The sequence below is a fragment of the Ciona intestinalis genome, chromosome 2, assembly GCF_000224145.3.
Source record: "Ciona intestinalis chromosome 2, KH, whole genome shotgun sequence".
Taxonomy (NCBI): domain Eukaryota; kingdom Metazoa; phylum Chordata; class Ascidiacea; order Phlebobranchia; family Cionidae; genus Ciona; species Ciona intestinalis.
In genome coordinates, this window is record NC_020167.2 from 6,882,312 (window position 1) to 6,903,819 (window position 21,508).

Here is a 21,508-nt window from a genome sequence, read left to right on the forward strand (position 1 = left end):
CTTAGACATGTACCAATAGCAATAGAAATCAAGATTAATAATAATCAAATTTAACATGTCAGTAGACAAAATTTTTAATTTACCCAATTTCAATAACCCTACCACTCACTGATGACTTTGTAGCGGTTGACTGTGATTCGAACACAGATTTATATTATAGTTTATCCAAATTTACTTAGTGAATAAAGATTGAATATTAAACAGCCGTGTTGCGTGATGATTACATCTGGCACTGTGCTTATGATTGCGAGTGCAGGAAACTATAGGTCTAAAAACAGCCCGTTCGGCGAACTGACGCCACTTTTCGGTGTAAAACATTGAAACGTTCTTTCCTGTTATTAATTTCGCACATATGCTTATGCTATAATATAAAAACTCTCCTATCTTCTGTGTTGTGAGGGCAGTAGAAGCTTTCTTAAACTCTTGCTGTCTTCACGCTTGTTCGTAGCTTGATGATGGTTGGATACTACTTTATCTCATGGAAGACTATTCCATGAAAACAATCATTTTCAGATTCGGCCATTCTGAAACCTTCATTTTCAGATTTGGCCATTCTGTTTATCCTGTATTCACGACTCGAGATGTTCCAACTGTTGAGATGCGGTAGTCAGTTCAAGGCTTGAACCCCTCTTAACGGAACGACTCAATAACACACTAGGTCGACAACTCAGTTTATTAGCGGACAAACAAGCGATATCAGGCTAGGGACAAACGTGAGGACAGCACGAGTATAAAAGTGTTTTTACTGCCCTAATAACACAGAAAATAGAAGGACTTTTATAGCGTGAAACATGTGCGCAAACACAAAACAAGGAAGAGTTAATTTACACCAAAGAATGACAGAATATCATAGCATTTCCTTGTACACGCAGGATGTGTCGCTCAAAAATAAACACAGTTACGCAACACGGCAGTTTAATATTCGATTTGTATGCTTTATTTAAATTTGGATAAACTAAAATATATATATCTGTGCTCGAACCACAGTCAACCGCGACACCAGTATATTTTTATTGTTGATTTGTGTATTTGACGATATATAAAGTAAGGTAGGGGAAGATGGGACACCTATTCATTTTATTTTCTCGTCCCATTTGTGAACAAGGAACATTAAAACATTTATAAAACTGCATCCTCACGATTCCAATATATAGACCGTTGTTAACTGTTTCACGATCCAGATTTGGGTATAGTATGTGTGACATGCGTCCCATCTTACCCAATAGTACTATACAATGCTACAAGGGCTCATTGGCGTTATTTAAATAGAATGTCTGCGACGAACATAAATAACCACATAAAGATTATAACTTAGCGGTGTACTAAACAATAATAGGAAGCTGGATTGATGACTATTTCGTATAATACAATGTAAGTCGGCCATAGTATTATATAGATATTATAACATAATGGTGGGAATTATCCCCGTATCACACAATACTATAAAGTCAAAGCATATCGCATGCAGTTTGAATTAAGTTTAATGACCGAGAACATTTCTACCCCGATCCCCAGGAAGACATGTACCAGTGATAGACCTTGCACCCGAAGATGCAAGGAAGAGAACAATATCAGCTATTTCGCTTGATTCCAAACAACTGCCACCTAGTGGGTGCAATAAGTTGTGATCCTTAAAAATCTGTTTAGCCATATCTTCTCCAGCCATGCGCTCAAAGAAGTCGGTTTTCGTAACAGCAGGACTAAAAAACACACGTTAAAACACGGTGGTTATAACTAAGTGCATTTTTACTTACTTCACGGCGTTCACACGAATTCCGTACTTTGCAAGCTCTTAAAAAACAATGCAATTGCATTAGAAAATTGCACAGTTAACCGAAGGGTGTGTTAGCAAGTAATTACCCAATGCTGAAGACTTTGTCAGATGATCCGTCGCGCATTTTGCCATCGCATATTGCAGAAAATATGTGAGGCATACTGTAGTTACAAGGCTAGATACGTTAACTATACAACCTGTAAAATCAACAGTAGTCACACTATTGAGTGTTTAACATTTTAATTTTACCTTTCGTTTTCTTGAGATGTGGAATGCATAACTGTGTAAGATACAAAGGTGCTTTCGCATTCACAGCGAAAATTTTATCAAAGTCTTCTATGTTTGCCTTGAAATAGACATATTTTCATATATGGTAGGGGGGAAAGCGACACATTTTCATTCTATTTTCTTGTCCCATTTGGTAGTAAACAAGATCAACCAAGGTATAAGTATAAGACCGTATACTCACGAATCCCATGGACTATTGTTAAATGTTTAAATCAAGTTTAGAATATTTGAATTTTATATGCTAAAGGTGCCCCATCTCCCCCCACTACTCTATAGATAGAGTGTGGTTGTAACGGAGTATGAAAACTATAGGAAATAACACCAAACTGAGTGCTGCCACAAAAGGCCGATAATATACATATACAATTTATTAAATGAATTAAATACTTACAGTTTCTATTGTACCAAGAATCCCAAAACCTGCATTATTAACTAGTACGTCAATTTGACCAAGTTTTGTAACCGTCTCTTCCACCATTCTATTCATATTTTCCAGTTTAACCAAGTCAGCACAAATTGTAATCACCTAAATTGTGTAATAAATGTAATAGTTTTCCAAAGCCACAAATTTTGTCATTACTTTGCTGGCACCTTCGACTTTACATTTGTCTGCCACTCTATTTAGATTATCCGGGTTTCTTCCACACAGAGATAGAGAAGCTCCGTTCTTTGCAAAAGTGTAAGCAATTACTTCGCCAATACCACTAGATGCACCTGCACAAAACGACTATAGTAACTTAACACAAATCTTTTAAAGAAAGGGTTGGGTAAAAGATGGGACATGTATTTATTTCTTGTCACATTTGGTAGAAATAAACAAAGAATATTCACATTACTATATAACCGTATTCTGGTTACTCCAAAAAGAGGGTTGTTACTTAATTCAATCATGATTAAGAAATATGGGATTAGGGAGCTACTTACGGTATTCTCTTACTCCACTCTATTATACAATTTAGTTGCTTTTCTCACTCACCTGTAAGTAAGACAACCTTTTCGTTGAACTCTCCCATTATAACTTATAATACTTACAGTTTACTTATTTAAACAGAACCCTGTTCAAAATGCAACAATTTGATAACAAATTAACATGCCAACATTAAATATAACTCGAAACGAACAACCAAAGTAAATGCAGACTGACACCCGACAAAATTCGGTTGTATTGCTGGAGGCATATATAGGTTACTTCTTTCAATGCAAACGTGACGTTGATTCGTTACGCCCAACCAATAAGAGCTTATTCAGGAAACGCATTATACATATATTGGCTTGGTCCGTGTTTCATAGCAAACGTGCGTATAAAATGTGTAAAGCGAGACCACGATATAGCTTTTATTTTAAGAACCTGTTAACACGGCTAAAATGCTACTTATGTCGCTTGTTGTACACAGCAGTGGACGTCGTTGATGAAGTGTCAACAACCTTAATGCAATGACATGATCACTACTTCAGTATTACCATATTCGTATAGTTGTTCTGATTTCAACGCCGTGCATATATTTCTTGTGTTTAAATAAACGTTATATTTTTTAAGTGTTTCCAATCTTTTTGTTTTACTTTGCTTGCTTCCTTGGGCAATTAAGAGCCGTTGTTGGAAAGCGGAAACTTGGTATTCTTTTTCAGGATTCTTACAATTAACAGGCATATTTTGTATTTTATTGTCACTGTAAACCAAGTTCCATGTAGGCTGTTCAGTCACTAACAGTCTGATCGCATTCTAGCAAAGTTTTTTTTTATTATTTTTTTTATTATTTGTAAAGTTGTGAGTAGGTAGGTCATTAGTGTGGGATGCTGTTCCTTACAATGGAAAATTGTCATAGAATATGTTTAAGTGAAGTTTATCTTTGCAAAGAGCCAGGATTGTAGTCACAGTACTTGTACCTGGGAGTTTGTGAAAAATAAAATGTAGTAAAGCGTTCAGCTCGTTTGTTTTAAAAAAATGTAGTTTGCTATTTCCATGCCACGTTACCGCAGTGGTGAATTCCTGCGATGCAAGATTAAAATCTAACTGATTGCTATCGCAGATTTTCACGCTAATGCCATTCCTTCTTACGTGTCGACCAGCTGATCGGAAACTGCGTTGCGTCTGCTGTTGGTGGGATTTAGCAATCTGGCAGTCTTCTTTATATACATTAGATTGTTAAAGGAAGGAATAGAAGTGTTATCATAGGCTACTGTTTGGTCAGTCTGCAATCTGCTTTATGTGTTTTTTAAAGTTTGTAAGCTATTAAGTTCCTTAATTTGTAACTTTTTTTGTGTTTTTCGCAGGTCTCAGGCAGTTGTTAAACCGTCGGATTTGCACACTTGTCTAGAATCATGGGTATGCCACGTAAAAAGCCAAAGAGCCCGCCTATTATGAGCCATGAGTTTGTCATTCAAAATCATGCTGATATATTGGCTTGCATTGCTATCGTTGTTGTTCTTGGCCTCGTTTCTGAGGTAAGTTTACTAAGTTATATGTTTAATTGCTTACTTTAAAAACAGTGCAACTATTTATAAAATACTTTATATATAAACAGACAATACTAATGATTTGTGTATGTTGTAATCAAGATTAACCAATAACTATAAATATATTTAAGATATGTTTGGTGTTATACTGCGGTTTTATTCCTGTTAAATAAATTGTGTTTTCACTTTACAGTTGACAGCAAAAGTGAGTCGAGTGTTTGTGTTTCTTCAACATGGTTTGGTCAAGAATGAAGATGGCGTCCTTGAACCTGCAGTGGGGAAAGGTGAAATTAAAACAACATTAAACTTACTTTTAGTTTCAGTTTTGTGACATTTTGCATCAAACTCTGTGTTGAACATGTCCTGTTCAAATCGTAGTATTTTATATTGCAAAAAAATATTTTTCAGGCATAAAAATCATTGTTAATTTATTAAGGTCAATGTTTAGCTTTCAAAGTAAACTATTCTATGTTAATCCATCAAGGGGGTTAATGTAATCTAAGAGATGTTTTTGTCTCATGTTTTTAATACGCCCTTCATAAGGTTGCAATGTCAGAATATTGTCTGTACTTCATGTAACTGCTTTAATATTATGTCATAAATATTGTTCACGTATCTAATTATTGCACAGACTCCTTTCCTGTTGAATTTGAGCGAGGTGCACTGGATATATTTACTGTAATTTTCCAAGCGATGATGTTGGCAGTTGTACACGCTGTTATCCAAGAATATGTGATTGATGTATGTATATGTATTGTGACTGATGTATGTGAAATTTAAATTGAAGTTCCTACATTAAATGCAAAGATAGGGATATAATTTTTACCTTAACAAATGGCAGCAACTTGGTGTTGGCTTAAAGGGCCAACGCTGGCTTAAATGTCAGGTCCCATGATGTGCTAGGACCACACTCACATTAAATAGTTTAGAATATATGTCGAGTTAGTATTCTCGACCGAAAAGTATTTATAGCTGTAGGGTTATAGATAGTTAACACCTAATTTAAGTTAATGCATGTGCCTAGAATCAATATTCTGTATCCAAACTTTTTATTTTTTGTTGGTTCACAGAAAATATCAAAGAAACTTCATTTGTCAAAAACAAAGAACAGTCGATTTAGTGAATCTGGCCAATTGCTTATTTGGTGTCTTGTTTCTGTTGGTTGGTCAATTCATTTACTTATCAAGGTATAGTGGGGTGGTTATCAAACAAACTATATTCACTCTTTTACATAAATGTAAAATAAACTTAAAACTAAAAAGTTTATTGACTGTTTGACTCCAATACACTCAACCTGAATATGACAAATAAACATTGTTACAATTTTTTTGCCAAAAAATGTTTTTGACTGATATCATGTTTGACAGAAACAGGTTAACTCTTCTGTCCAAAGGGAAAGACCCACATAAAATATATTCATGTTTTTATGTTTTTCAGAATGGAATGCTCCGAGACATATCCATGTTATGGGAAGATTATCCACATAAAGTTATTCACTGGGAGACCAAGCTATACCTTCTTGTTCAGGTAAAATATCAGCAACCATATTGAATTTCTACGCTGCATATTCCAATATATATATGTATTTTTTCTGCGTTGAGCTTAAAACTGTGTGTTTTTCTATTGTTTGATATGAATTATAATAAACTGCTTGAAAATCTAATGCAAAATATAACTTTAATAATGATCTGGTGCTACAAAAACATAACAAACAAAAATCAAGTTCAACCTTTCGTATAATAAAATAAATATATTTCTCCTAAATAGAATCGTCAGTCTCGTTTTTAAAATAACCTGACTCTAGTCTATGAAAACCGGATCAGGGTCAGATTCGCAGATTTAATTACACCTTAAATATAAATTTATATGTTTTACAATAATCCACAGATGGCATACTGGGTACATATGTATCCTGAGCTTTACTTTCAGAAGGCAAGAAAGGATGAGATTCCAAACAGAATTCAATATTATACCCTGCACCTTGTCTTTATTGCTGGAGCATATTTCTTACAGTAAGTGGGACTAAAAAGTTCTATACTCTTGTTTTTCTGTTGTTTTATACTATAGACTGTTTTTATGTATTATTGTTATTTTTAGAAAATAACAGCCTTTCATTGTGTATGATATTCCACAATTCCAGTGTATTTATTTTCAGGTTCAATACTGTATACTCATAAGAGTCAAACTTGTAAATAAAAAGGGGAGTCAGAATAGTTGGATCCTCATTCCTGTGAAACAAATCTAGCTTATTGGTTGTATTGTTTACTCATTAATGCAATGAAAAAAATGGGGTAGCCTGACTTCCCTGCCACCCCAGGATTGACGCCTATGTGTCATTGTTAAAGATTGTAAATCAAGATATAAAATACTTTTTATTTCAGTTTCTGGAGGATTGGAATGGTCATTGGTTTGTTGCACTTTATTGCTGAAGCTGTCTTCCATGGCTCAAGGCTTCTTTACTTTGCTGAGAAAAATGAATGGGCTGAACTTGGGTAAGAATCTTTTTTTAGCTGCTGTTATTTATAATTGATCGAAAAAAAACTTAATAAAATAAAAACATTAACTACTACCACATTTTAGATTCTCCATTTGGCGTGTTGTCTTCCCAATCGCTCGAGTTTTGATTCTTGCTATTGCTTTCCTTACTTTCTACTGGGGACTTGGTCGTGCTGAAGTTCAAGGAGTTGATTTCGCAACCGGGAGTTTTAACTCTTTTTTTGTGAGGTGAGAGGGAAAATTAAAGAAAAAAATTTAAATGGGTATGATTATTGGTGGTGCCAGAATTTAAGTATAATGTATTTCAAAAGCTATTTCTAAAATAAAGTTAAGGGGAGTTTTGAGATTGTTTTGTCGTTTGCTGTTAGGCCTTTGAAGAGATCTTGTTAATATTAATCCCAAATTTATTATTCATAGAATGATTTGTTTGGGAAGTTTGTTTTTCTTGCAACTGTGGTTGATGTGGCCGTACAACCAACTTATTTTGAGGAGAAGAAGAGAGGAGAGAGAGCTTAAGAAGAAGGCAGCTGCTCTTACCACAGCTAAGCCTAAGCCTGCGGGCAAAAAGCGTAAGTTGAATAAACAATTCTCATGGGGGCGAAAAACGACAGCTAGTAAAATATGGGTGTTTCATACACCTCGTGCCGGCGTACGAGTTACCATTTATGTTACTTTGTACTTTTTGGGTGGTATTTTTTTTCTATATTTTTAGGTATTGCTGATAATTTGGACAACCCAGTAGTGATCACTGGGTTGGAGTTTCTTTGCCATTCTAGGAAAATAAATATCATTCATCCATTTATTTGTGTTAACAGAAAAAAAAGACAGTGAAGAATCAAGCAATGGTGTTGGTGGAAAGGGGAAAGTGAAGAAAAACTAACAATCTAAGAACCCCCTTTAACTCACTAAAAAGCTTTTTACTTCAATTGTGTTTTTCCATGTTGCGGACGATAATATTTGGTGGGTGATATCTTAGATGGTGGATTTTACCGGCAATTTCCAATGTTGCATCCTGTTATAAACTTCTTATATTAAAATTTTCAACACTTTGTTTGAAAAGCATTTTTAGGTATGAGTCTTGAGTAAAATCCTTGCAAATTGTCCTGCAACAAATAGTTCTGTTGGTTTGGAATGTTATTCTGTTTCACCACGTTGCAATATGCGTTTTACCGTCCAATTTGGCCTACGTAATCAAATGAACAGCAAGTGCCTGCATACCATATGGCTGATACCACTTCTCACACTAACATAGGATTTCCTGCTTCAGTTTAATTTCCTTGATTTGACAAGGATTATAACTGTCTATTGATTCCACAAGGAAGACTGGGAAATTATTTACAATTTCAGAACCCAATTTTTCATATTTTGTATTTTTTCAGTTCAATCAGTTTTGCAAAACAATCAAAATTTACTGCACATGATTTTTGCTCTATTGTTTTATATGAAATCTTGCTGTATTTGTATGTTTCGCCTGTTCACGTTAATTAGTTTGCTTTTCAAAGCTATCGGCTGACCCCAGTCTGTTTGCTTTTAGGCACTTTTGCCAAATCTTAGATTGAATTGCATGCTGGTTTTGACTATGTAAATATGTTACAGGAAGCCCTGCCCACTATCATGTAAATTTAATTCCTTTTCCGGAAGTTGACTAGGTTACTGTCAATCGTTACTTGCGTTTTTGGCATCGGTCCATTTGTTCTTGTTTGACTGTAGATTTTTGTGTTGAGATGGAGTTATGATTGAATAAAGCAGGTGGAAGGAATGCTTTTAACTTTTGTACTGTTTTATTTGACACAATTAGTTAAATACCAAAAGTGTTTTTAAAATTGCTAAAAATTAATTGATAAAACTGGTTTTAAATGGAAAATTTGTGCATTTATTTAGCCTACAATTTGTGCAATCATTCTGAGACAAACAGTAGATATTTTTCTATGTGTGTCGTATTATTCGCGGTCTGTTGTCTGGTTCTAAAATATAGAAAGTTTCCAAGCGGTTGAAATAATAAAACAATCTAATCACTGGAGGGCGAGCTAGAGCTGAAATAACTTTAAATAACAGAACCAGCGGAGTCAAATTTCAGTGGGGTGAGTGTAGTTGTTATGTTGCGGCAAGCCGGATTGTTGAAGCGTGATTCTGAGTCACGTATATCATTTTCATTATAATAAAAACAGTAAGGCTTGTCGAATGTTGCAATAAAACAGTGAGGCTTACCGAGTGCAGTATTTTTAGATTATCTGATATTTTTATTTGTAAAAAGTTCAGATTATGTAATTTACTCCTAACATTAAGTTTTAACACTTTATATTTTATTTTAGAAAACTAAAACCATCGTGTCAGAATGTGAAGATGTACCCCGTAATAAATGAATGGATTAAAAATTCAGTTTATATTTTCTTTATTTTTCTGATTTGGTGCCATACAGGAAACTCGTTTATCCGCAACTTCACTGGCGACACCAACTTAAAATCGTTCGTTTGGGATGGAATGTATCAGGTTTTTTATGTTGGAGGAATCGATACATTGTATCAGACATCACAGAGTTTGGAACTTGAAAACAAATTTGTTTATAACCAAACATCTACAGCAGTACACAACAACCCATGCAATGGACCTGACTGTCAAAATCAGGAAAATGTTATCGAATTGCTCTTAGTGGACACTGATAACCAATTAGTAATATCATGTGGCACAGCCAATGATGGTATGTGTCATCACCACGCCTTGAATAATATTCTTAATGCAGTTGCTGTCACCGGCACTTACAATAATTCAAACCATATTGTAAGTTTATCTGGCAGTACGTATGGGTTGATGGCACCGGGTCCAGCTGGTAGAAATGTGTTTTATTTTGGAAGAACTATCGATGATAATATTCCTTATGAATATCAACAGTCTGTGTCTAGCAAAGTTTGGAATAGCGAGTTAAATGGGTTTCATCTTACCGAAAATACTACAACACAACATTTAAAACTAGTATCCCATATAACTGTTCATAAAACACATGCGAGAAACTACAAGATTCAGTATAAATATGGCTTCAGCTACAATGGATTTACCTACTTTGTTACCAACCAAAATAAGAACTTAAATGCACCGCGGTTACAAATACGCTTGGTTAGAGTTTGCCAAAGAGATGAAGCTTTTTATAGTTATTCCGAGATTAAACTGTTATGCAAAGGAACAAGAGCAAAATTCAAGTTTAGTAACATACTAGATGCACACCTGACTAAAATCAGCACAGATTGGATAACAAGGAAAAGATTAGACCCAAATATATCAAACCATACCTTTCTTTTTATCCTTGCCAAAGATGAACACAAGCAATCAACCTCTCTGTGTTCATACAGCATGAAAGATATTGAGTTAGAGTTCAAGAAGTCTATAACGGACTGTCAATTTAACCCTAGTCGCGAGGCTGGTCTTGAATTTTTGTACGAAAAGGGAAGTGTTACCAAAAAGTGTTCGTACAAGCCCACAAGTGCACCAGTTACCTTGTGTGCAAGACCAGCTCAGAGAAATACAGTGCACAACATTTATTCTAAGGATCCAGTCCAATCACAGAATGTGCTTATATACCAGAATGAACAAAATGCTCACCTTAGATCAATGACTGTGTTTTCTTTTGGCACCAAGACCGTCTCTGCCATAGGAACTAGTTCCGGCGAGCTCATTTTTTACCACATTGGTGCCTTACGTATCCAGGATATCTTAAATATCACTCTGCAAATATCAAAACATCCAATTGTAAAGGTGGAATACATTGAAGCCAAGCAATTGATTGTTGCTATGGATGAAACATCACTTTATAGTATATCATTGAAAGAGGTGTGCGAGAGCATAACATCATGCAGAGAATGTGTTCGAAACAACTTCCTCTGTGAATATTGCAGCGATGAGATGAAATGTTCTTCCAAGTCCCAATGTCATGGTAATGAAATAAATATTTGTCGTCCAATTATTTTTGATTTTTCTCCAAAATCTGGACCATGGCAGGGCAACACTGTCATTACATTCACGGGAGAAGGCTTAGGTCACAGTACTCCACGGTTTGGTAAAAACACAACATGGAATGTCACTATCGGGGAACTAGGAATTTGCAGTGCTGTTGGGGAAGAATTATACAATCAGTTTCAGTGCTCTACAAATCAGGTTAACTTAACGAATCAAAATATATCTTCCAAGATTTCAATGTTTGTGTATTCACCACTTCCACAAACCAACGTGGGCAAGGAGTATTACCGGATCCAGGGTGTTGCCAACAGTTCAACAGAATTTTCTTTTTTGGATGTCTCAGTATCCAGCTTCCAACCAAATTTTGGTCCAAAATCTGGTGGTACGACTCTAAATATTCGAGGCAAAAATCTTCACACAGGGTCCAACGTTGGGGTTACTGTTGCCGGCATTGACTGTCAAGTGACAGCTAGAAACAGAAATACAATTTTGTGTGTCACAAGTGGGAGCAAAAGGAGTAAACGGGAAATTAATGATGGAAATGTTACAGTTACAATAGATGGGACACAATGGACTGCTGAAGGGACATTCATCTACAAAACGGATCCTCAAATAACCTCACTAAAGATCACCACGTTAAAAAGGTATACACAGTCTAACTCAAATGGGTTTTGTTGCATTTTTAAATACAATTCTTGTGGCAGAGCTGATGCGGAATTTCATTAAACTATATTACAGCGTACTAAGACCAATCTTATATTCTCCATTACAGTGTTTGTTCAATTCACAAAAGTTATATAGCTCTACTTTTTCTGGTAAGGCTGCTTTTAAAGGTGCAGTTGTAATAGTTGTATTTTGACTATGTCTATTTTAAATAGTAGAGATTTTGGATAATACCAAGTTAAAACAAAGCAAGTAATGAAACAGTTTTAAAAATTGAATTTTTAAATTAAATTTATATTGACAGAGGTGGACTTAACGTAAAAGTAGAAGGAAAAAATCTCGATTCAGTTTCGAGCCCAACAGCTGTGATACAAATTTCCGACGTCACACGAGATGTTCCTTGTAAAGTGATAAATAGCAAACACATGAAATTTATCAGCCCAGCATTTCCTGAGGTCTACGGTAAGATTAAACTTAATATTTTGAGATAGTCGGCCAATCAATGGTCTATATTCTTTGTTTACTACCAAAAAAGAAGAGAAAATAGATTGAAAAAGTGTCACATTTCCTTTCCTGACTATAAATGTATATATTTTTTTGTATTCAATAATGAATATATTATTCTGTTGTTTCAGATTTGAAACGAACAGTAAAAGGAGTTATTGCTTTCAAGATGGATGGTGTTTCTCAACAATTAGATTACGAAGCTTGTAACGAACCGGTCATTTACTCGTTCAATTCAACCAACCAAGAAGTTAGACACGAGGAAGAAGATGAACTTTCAGTTTTAATATCAGGTAGCACTTTTGAAGATTTGTAATATTTGTTTCTTCCATTGTACCTTTGTTGGCAATTAGCTGCTATGATGAATTAATTTCCATTAATTCTAATTTCTAACACGTAGATTGAATTTAAATTTATTACGTTTAACTTTAATCCATTCCCTTCTTCAGTGATTTGCAAACTGCTTGTTTTATTAGAAAACCTAATGAGTTTGTTAATATTTGTTATTTTCTTCAATAAGATTTTTCTGTTTATCTTTACTCAACACATGTTATAAACTTTAGGTGTTAACTTGCTGCTTGGATGCCAGAAGTCTGATTATACAGTGATGGTGGAAGATATTCCATGTGATTCTATCAACTTTATCTTGGAAAAAGGGAAAAGAGATCAAGATATTATCTGTCTTGGTATGACATTGCCACTATTTACAGTATTGACACAATTGGTTTGTTTTTACTTTTTTCGTGAGAAAATTTCATCTCAATATTGTAAAAGTAAAGTAAACCGCCAGACAACAATCAAATGTCCATTTTTACATCATTTTTTTCATAGTAATAGACAGTAGACACTGCACATTATCTTATTTGCATTCTTTACCATTTTCTCTATTATTTTCAGTGCAATAGGCAATCATTTGCCCTACTTTATAAAACAGAAATATAAAATCAAACTCGTACGCCAAACGAACACATTTTTTACATGTAGTTCCACAAGAAGCACAAGATATAGGAAATCTACTCAATGTAACGGTTCATCTTGGAAGAAACATCCTATACAACCCAGGTGTAATGGACACCACTCCACCACCAAAACCTGTATCAATCGCAGCAATCATTGTGCCTGTACTTCTAGGGGTGAGTCGTAAGTGTGTTGTCTTATAGCACAAGACCAACAATATTATTGCCTCATTCTAGCACAACGTTTCCCAAACTTTTCTAAAAAAACAAGAGGCTTTTCAAGCTCAAAGCTGTTACTGATGGCTATCAGTCTGTCACCATTCTATCATTAACCATGTGTAAAGTAATATAAGCTATGAGCATAAAAGGAATTCAGTGTTTTAGGCTCCAAGTATTTTAATTAAAGTATTTGCCAATTTTTTTCCCAATTAACTACCTGTAACACAACACAATAAAAGCATGAAAGGTATTTTACATTTTAGGCCCCAATTTGACATTTTTTGCTTTTAAAATACCTAAAATTATATATTACATTTTTTCTGTTAGTTTTTTTTTTCTATTTTTACTTTATAAAAAGTTATTTTCTATATTTTTCTTTGTGGTTACCAGAAATTATTCTTTGCAGATAATTGTAATTCTTGTTGTGGTCATGATAATTGTGTGCAAGCGTAGAAATAAGAAAGAAGAGACTGCTGTTGCCTACTCTGCCAATCCTGTGAACAATTACCATGGCAACAGCATAAGGTAATAATATCATCTCATATTTAAACTTTTCTTTCTAGGTGCAAATAATAGTTTAATATAAAAATAATCAAAATTTCTTTCACTCTGTTAGTATTTTCCCTTTGTGTTACTAAGCTTATCCAAGACTTAAACATCATCTTCCACCTCCAGAAACAATGAGCGTCTTCCCCTGATCAGTTCCGCTTCCATCTCAGAGCAACTTTCGCCACAAATCCTCCAAGAGATGAGTTCTGTGTTGATATCACGCAACAAGTTAATGGTTGACAAGGAGAATATTATAGGTAAGTAGGTGAATCTTACTACAACTAGTTATAACCACCAAACCTGGGGTGGAATTTCGTGCACTGCATTAAAAGGAATACCAACGAAAAAAAGTCAAAGAAAGTTTTTTTATAAAAATGTTCAAATGTAATCTAAAGGTTTTCACATGTTTTTTCTAAGATGTTTTGTTTTTTCTAACTTTGACATGTTTTTTAGAGGGTATTTTTGTTTTTACTACTTTTATAACTTTTCGTTTTTTGATAAAAATCAATATACAAATTTGGGATTTTTTACATTTTCGGACCCGATCCCCGAGTCTGGAGCCGAGCACTCTTTACACTGTTTAATGGTACCGGATACTGCATATCTTGTTTATAGTTTATTACGTAATTCTATTGCCGACGTATAAATAAATGCGTACATTTCCACAGGCAAAGGCCATTTTGGGACAGTGTACAATGGTGAATACATCACCTCGGAGATAAGTAAACTGAATGGGAATCCCATTAAAAGAAAAGTGGCGATCAAAACCCTTTCAAAAATTGAAGACACAGAATCTGTGGAAAAGTTTCTTAAAGAAGGTGATTGTCATGATTTAGTTAAATACAGTTAGGTGGGCTTTATTAAGTGGTAAAGGAGGCGACCTCTTTTCACATTGTGCATATATTGCCTAAAAATATTTGTTTAAAACTGATTTATTTTTTATATTCACATGATTACATGATAGGCTTGATGATCAGCGATTTGCACGCTTGTCATGATTAGTATCATATCACATTTCTATTTTGAGTGCCATTGTTATAACCCTTCGAACTTAAATACTGTTTTATCCCAATTTATTTTCCAATTTATTTTCATTTTTAACTGGTCACAAGATAGTTTTAATGATGAGCGATTTATATTCATATGACAGGTTTAATGATGAGCGATTTTCACGATGAAAACGTCCTCACGCTCATCGGGATCAGTTGGGATGATGACGGAGCTCCAATGGTTGTCCTCCCGTACATGATGCACGGAGATCTACTTCAGTTTATACGAAAACCATCCAACAAGTGAGTGGATTCCTCACTTTCTGAATTTTCTTCTTTTTTTGTTTGTATACAATTAAAAAAGAAAAGCATTTAACTCAATGTTTCTTATTTTTTGGTTCGAATACAGTTGAAAAATAAAAGCTTCTTAACTAATAATTTTTTAGGTAATTCTGTATGAAAAATATTACCAATTGTAGACATGTGTTTCTATGTAGGCTGTCATTTATTTATCAATTTCACACTTGAGTTGTCTACCATCCGTGTTTGTCTACCATGTGTGTGACACACCATTCATATCAATGTACCTTGTTCCCCTTATGTTATGAATCCCATCCTAGCCGTCAGCCTGTAGTAAATATTAAAAGTCAATAAACCAGTCACAGTATGCTGCTGTATTTTCCACATTCTCGGTAGTTTTATGAGTTTCCCTTTCATCCATTTGCTAAATCCTTTTAATAAAGGTTACCAGCCAAGGGAGTAATAGCTAATATTTAACATGGTTGACGTCATTGTTAAGGCAGTGGTTTCCACCTTGTTCTACTTGCCATATGCTTCCTCTGTAACCAATGTGCTTTTAAAAACACCGCAGGTGTAAAAAAATAAAATATCTAAAAAAACAAGTAAAAAAAATCTAAGACTTTGGCCAAAGATAAACATTTGTCTTGCCATTCTAGCATATAGCTTTTCTAGTTGTTCAGTTTCAATTTCCCTATATTTTTGCCCTGTTTTGCTGAAGACCTAACACAATACATCCTCACAGTCCTACAGTAAAGGATCTGGTTGGGTTTGGGTTGCAAGCATGCAAGGGGATGTGTTATCTTGCATCACAACGATTTGTTCATCGAGATTTAGCTGCAAGGAACTGTATGTTGAATGAGACATATGTTGTGAAGGTAAGAATTTGTAGTATAGGGTCTATACTGTTGTTGATTAGTTTTTACGATTCCCTACATTTAAAATGCCTGGATTTAAAATACCTGGATTTTAGGCACAACGCAAGTTATTGAATTGATGTTTTCATTTGTAGTATGACAATCGAAATCTCATTAACTAATATTTTAAAGTGTCATACCGTTGGTGGGCTTGTAAAAGATAACGTTTTAAACAAGAACTGGATTGCTGATTGTAAAAGTTTGAGCATAATGTGTGTCTTGCATGGTATACAGCCTCTAACTTTCTATTATTTATTTTAAAATTATTACACAAGAACTGTTCTGTTGATTGTGTCGGTTTGGTTTGAACATAAATGCCCTTACATGGTGTAATGTAAATCTTCTAGCCTTTCTATCAATTATTTCTAATTTACTATTGAATCCCGGCGTACAAATACAGGACTTTCTCCTTAGCCATTTATCAATCCACGCCTACCATATAAGGTCAATTAGTACAGCATCAATATTGTAGGTGGCAGACTTTGGTTTGGCACGTGATATTTACGAGAAGGAGTATTACAAGCCACACGAACATGCTGGAAGGATGCCTGTTAAGTGGATGGCACTTGAGAGTCTTCAACAGCAAACTTTCACCATCAAGACCGATGTCTGGTCATTTGGTATTTTACTGTGGGAGCTTTTGACTAGAGGTGTCACGCCTTATCCAGATGTGGATGCGTTCGATGTTGTCAAGTATGTGGATGACTCATTAGTTACATTGTTAATATACAATCACTGGCATGAGTTCACTGTCCTGTAGAGTGGTACATATATATAACTTGAGGTGCCACTTGAACCTCAAGAACCAATTGATCATCAAATTTCTTGTAAACTTTGGCTCAGTTTTGTTCATTATTATCCTACATTAATTTTGTGAATATTTAATGACATAAATAATGAATTGGACTTCGTATTAAAAGAGACCAGTGACCGCATTAACACTAATGCATTCCATCATAAATTAACAATGGACAGTTCATTAATGAAAAAAATTCACGATTTATTAGTTCCTTATTTATGAAAGATTTATTTTTATTAAAGTTTTAACACTGTGATAGATTTTTGACATTTATTTATAATTATAACTATAAGAAATGTATTAGCTTGAGAACCTAATTTACAAATATTCTGTTACATCTGTTACCAGGCATAATGTAAATAATCTTTTAATGGTTTATCCGAAAAATTGTAGTTTATTTCCAAAGTTTCTGTGCTCCATTCCTTGATAAAGTCTTGCCAAATGGCAGAAAAACATCGAAAACACACTTTTTATACCAGATGATTTGTTAAAAGATTATTTAATTCATTAATATATTTTATTTTTAGCTACATACTTGACGGACGTCGTTTACGTCAGCCACAGTATTGCCCGGATCCTTTGTATGAACTCATGCTCAGTTGTTGGCATCCGTTGCCTGAAACAAGACCAGATTTTGTGACGCTTGTACGAAAAATCGAGCAAATATATGGAGAAATACATGGGGTGCATTATCCAGGTAGCCAATCATATAATTACAGTAAGGTGGAGGAAGATGAGACAACTTTTCATTCTATTTTCTCATTCCATTTAGTAGTTAACAAAGAATATTCAAATAGTTATAAAACCATATCTTTACGACTCCGATAGACCGTAGTTAATTGTTTAAAACAAGATCAGGATATTTAGATATTATGTACTAAAGGTGTCCAGTCTCCCTTCCACCCTACTATAACTCACTTATTGATTAATTTAAAGCTACTGTAATTTAACAGTTAATTGCTTTACTTCCATCTTATTCTTATACTGATTTTTATATATACATAATTCATAAATATTAAATATATATATATATAGATTTTTCTATTACCTTTTTGACATTACCTTGTGTGGATATGATATTGAAATGTAAATTATAAATTAACATAAGTCAATGTAGCAGTATGTATATTTTCATCATTCCTAGTAGCAATATTTAAATTGAACTGCTGTATAAAAAGTTGCTTGTTACTGCAGGTCTCGATGTGAACTACATAAATGTAATGGATGTTCATCCTTACCCATCACTGGTTCGAACATCAGAAAGCAGAAGCACGGGTGGTAGCATGGTACAAGATGTCTTCAGTCCTGGTCTGTTAAAAAAACAATTTCGCACAAATCTTAATCAAATGTTTTCATTGCCGCTGTTATTTTGTGTTTTTTCATATATTTCATATATTTTTCTATTGAGGTTCTTATTTGCTGAAAGTGACTAAAAAATATTTTATCTTAGGCATGGGGGGTTATTGCTTAATTTATCCTAGGGCCCAGTTATATAGTTTTACATACTATGTCACTGTTCATTACAATTATGGTAAAATGGATTTCATTTTTAAAAAAGGGATTTTTATATCTTATTATGACAAAAAGATTTGACATTCGAAAAATCAATTTTACTTTGGTAAAAAGGGTTTTATATTTTTACAAGATCTAATTTTTTTCATATTTAAAAGTTTTCATATTTTCACCCCAGGTCCCCGTACCCCTGTTAGTGGTGGATCATTAGACAGGGGAGGAGTAAGTTCAGTCCCTCCACCTCGTAACCGTGCAATGACTATTGAACAACCTGACCATTCACCAGGTATGCTACTTGTGTGTGGTGTAAAAGCTATATAGTAGGGTGGGGGAAGATAGAACGCCTTTTCCTTGTATTTTCTTGTCCCATTTCGTAGTAAACAAAAAACATTCAAGAACTATAAGCCGTATTTTCACAACTCCCATAGACTGTTAAAACTTGATCGGGATATTTAGTCATTATGTGCCAAAGGTGTCCCGTCTTCCCTCCCCCCCCACTATATGTTTGCCCCCCCCACTATAAAAAAACATACCTTTTCTATCCTACTAGGTCTTATAATGGGTTAGTTATTTTGCACTGAAATAAGTAACCACTTATGCCACTGTAATAATGTTAAAGTATTTTGTTCGATTGTACTATTTATTTTGTATTTTCAGTGTTTTTTAAGTCTCGCACAGTTGATTCTTCACCAGCAATATCTCCACTTACCCGATCATTTGACCATGGAGACGATTTATCCACAGGTATCACATTTGTTTATTTGAACACCTTTTATATAAATAATCAGCTTGAAATTATAATTTCTTCTAATTTACTAAATTGGCTTAATGATGTAACAGTACACGTTTTCGGTTCAATTCTCTTGTTTCAGATTTATTACAAAAATGTTTACAGATTTTTTGCAGAAATGATTATGAATTGTTTTCACAAATATTTTCATTCTTATACAAATCCTTTTATTTCAGATGAAGAAGGTTACCTTCTTCCAAGTCAATCTAAAAAGGGGAAAACCCCTGTACCCCTGGGTAAACTGCGTACTCACCCAAACATGCAAAAAGCAAGTGAAACAGACACAGACGGCTATCTTTTACCACAGAAATCTGTTGAAGAGAAAGAATCTCCTCGTACTCCAAGGTAATTAGGCGACCTTAATCATTATAAAGATAGTAGCATGTGTGTGGTGACAATTCCTTTTTTCTAATACAATATTAAAAACTCTGTTCACCACATACCAAAGTCTATTCATTCTGTTCTATTTTATTCTATGTGGGTGAGGTACCACAGCATGGCACACCATGGGTCCTAGCATTTCGGCCAGGTTGGCCCATTACCCCAACACCCGGGGTGCCACTGTATGGACCTCACCAGTGATTGGAGCCTGCACCCCAAAGGTAGGCGACAAGGGCTTTACCGTTCTGTCTTACATAACCTTTTAAATAATACATTATGAAAAACTTGGTAAACCAATGTCACCCCACACCAAGTCTCATTCTGTCCTATATGAACTTTTAAATTTCAGGCAATACAGTGAAGCTACACCACCAACACGGCCACGCCCACTCCCACGCACACCTAATCAACCAATCACACCTTCTCCATTGACTAAAACTGGAACAAATGGCACAAACACCCAACCTCTTGTTCCACGTAAAACAAGCAAGACAAGCCCCCCTGGTAAGTTGGCTAAAACAATTTACTGCAGAAAACACTTTGTTCATTATTTAGGTTTTACTAATTTTAGGTTAATAACAAACCATTAAGCACCGAAAACATTTTGTTAATTACTTAGGTTTAATAAATACAAAGTCATTTTGCTCGACAGTAAATAATCAACTTTATTTTTAGGTGCAAACTTGGACAATATCACATACTTTGAATCTCCGTTGAGTGAACCTTCCGCTGAAAATAACCGCAACAGGTCTGCCACCGACCCAATTAGTCCTTCCTACATCCCTATGAGCAACAATGGAGCTACTGCCGAATCACCGAAAATGTATCTTCCTATGCGTTCCAACACAGTCAATACTTGACCAGAGTCACAAGCATATTCTACTGCTTGAAGTTGGGCATATTTTGGAGGAATGGTGGAAATATGAAACTGTTTTGATTTGATGTATCTTTGAGGACACACTGCCCAAAACACAGCTGCAAGAATGTTGTTCTGACTTCATGTGTCTCCACAGATGCAGTGTGAGTTAGTAGTAACGTTTTGTACATTTTTATAGATGCAAGGTGCTCTGTGGTACTTTATGATATTAGCTTTTAAACTAACCTATCAACATGTATTGTAATGTATTTCATTGTCTTTTTTACGAATTTTAAACACATATGCTGTAAATTTCGAGAAAATCACTTCACATACAATCCTTTTTATACATGAATTTACTCTTTAATAATGTAAAGACTTCACTTATGCCTTCCAATTCATTTATTTTAATTAAAATTATAGTTTCTGTTCAGTTTTGGTGCAGTAAAATTTCAAATTTTATTTTATAATCGATTGTGTTAGCTCTACGAGATTTGTACTAAAAGTAGAGGTGCATTTTAATACCTTTTCATGGAAGATCTTCTGTATAGTTGGTTTACTGGCTTGTGTTAGCATGTGCAATTGAAATAGTCAATGAAAATTTTATAAATGCACTTTTACAATTTTTGAATCATAATTTGTCTTCATTTGCTGTGTTACGGTGCTGTCCGGTGTTAATTATTCATATTAAGCAATAGTAGTTAGTTGCAACAGAAACTTGTGCTTTGTGTATGTATGTATATATATGAAAATTATTAATTAGTTATTTGAAATTATTTATAATTTGTTTGTTGTTGCTACAAGTATTGTAGAAAACACTCTTTTTCATAACTTAACAAATAAAAACAATTAATTTTCGAAAAGCTTTCATTAATTTTTTACTAAACAGTACTATAGACATGTTTCCACTTCTGTTAGTTTTTATTGCTTCACAACTGCTGATAGTTTAAGTTAGAGATTACAAGTTGAAGTCAACGTTATAATTTGATTCTGTGCTTTTAATATTTCATTTGAATTCTGGTATTTTACATTTTGAGAAATTTTCACCCATCTGATCATAGTAAAGTAAAAGGGCAAACAGATTATTATGTGTAAATTTGTGCAAAACAACTAATC

General features: G+C 34.3%; 3 protein-coding genes across 4 annotated transcripts; 2 read left to right on the forward strand and 1 right to left on the reverse strand.

Moving 5' to 3' along the window:
• Window positions 1-364: 364 nt before the first annotated feature.
• Window positions 365-3,148, reverse strand: LOC100187299 (3-oxoacyl-[acyl-carrier-protein] reductase FabG-like). The gene is made up of 7 exons (XM_002131438.5): window positions 3,039-3,148; window positions 2,643-2,776; window positions 2,454-2,588; window positions 2,024-2,120; window positions 1,861-1,971; window positions 1,755-1,791; window positions 365-1,700 (listed from the first exon to the last, which is right to left on the reverse strand). Exons 1-7 carry the CDS (start codon window positions 3,073-3,075, stop codon window positions 1,481-1,483), a joined length of 771 nt encoding a protein of 256 aa, XP_002131474.1. The 5' UTR covers window positions 3,076-3,148; the 3' UTR covers window positions 365-1,480.
• Window positions 3,149-4,300: 1,152 nt separating this feature from the next.
• tram1/2 (translocating chain-associating membrane protein 1/2) lies at window positions 4,301-8,780 on the forward strand. 2 transcript variants are annotated; one of them, XM_018816637.2, is made up of 10 exons: window positions 4,301-4,504; window positions 4,710-4,800; window positions 5,148-5,257; window positions 5,587-5,703; window positions 5,954-6,043; window positions 6,404-6,528; window positions 6,898-7,008; window positions 7,097-7,240; window positions 7,430-7,585; window positions 7,828-8,780. In XM_018816637.2, the coding sequence occupies exons 1-10, from the start codon at window positions 4,382-4,384 to the stop codon at window positions 7,841-7,843; spliced, it is 1,083 nt and encodes a 360-aa protein (XP_018672182.1). In that variant the 5' UTR covers window positions 4,301-4,381; the 3' UTR covers window positions 7,844-8,780.
• Window positions 8,781-9,296: 516 nt separating this feature from the next.
• On the forward strand, window positions 9,297-21,475 carry LOC445767 (hepatocyte growth factor receptor). The gene is made up of 18 exons (XM_002126482.5): window positions 9,297-11,604; window positions 11,928-12,085; window positions 12,259-12,420; window positions 12,691-12,813; window positions 13,112-13,260; window positions 13,709-13,827; window positions 13,978-14,108; window positions 14,520-14,669; window positions 15,002-15,143; window positions 15,883-16,015; window positions 16,527-16,747; window positions 17,381-17,550; window positions 18,048-18,161; window positions 18,544-18,651; window positions 19,023-19,109; window positions 19,332-19,500; window positions 19,886-20,040; window positions 20,212-21,475. Exons 1-18 carry the CDS (start codon window positions 9,356-9,358, stop codon window positions 20,394-20,396), a joined length of 4,725 nt encoding a protein of 1,574 aa, XP_002126518.3. The 5' UTR covers window positions 9,297-9,355; the 3' UTR covers window positions 20,397-21,475.
• Window positions 21,476-21,508: the final 33 nt, after the last annotated feature.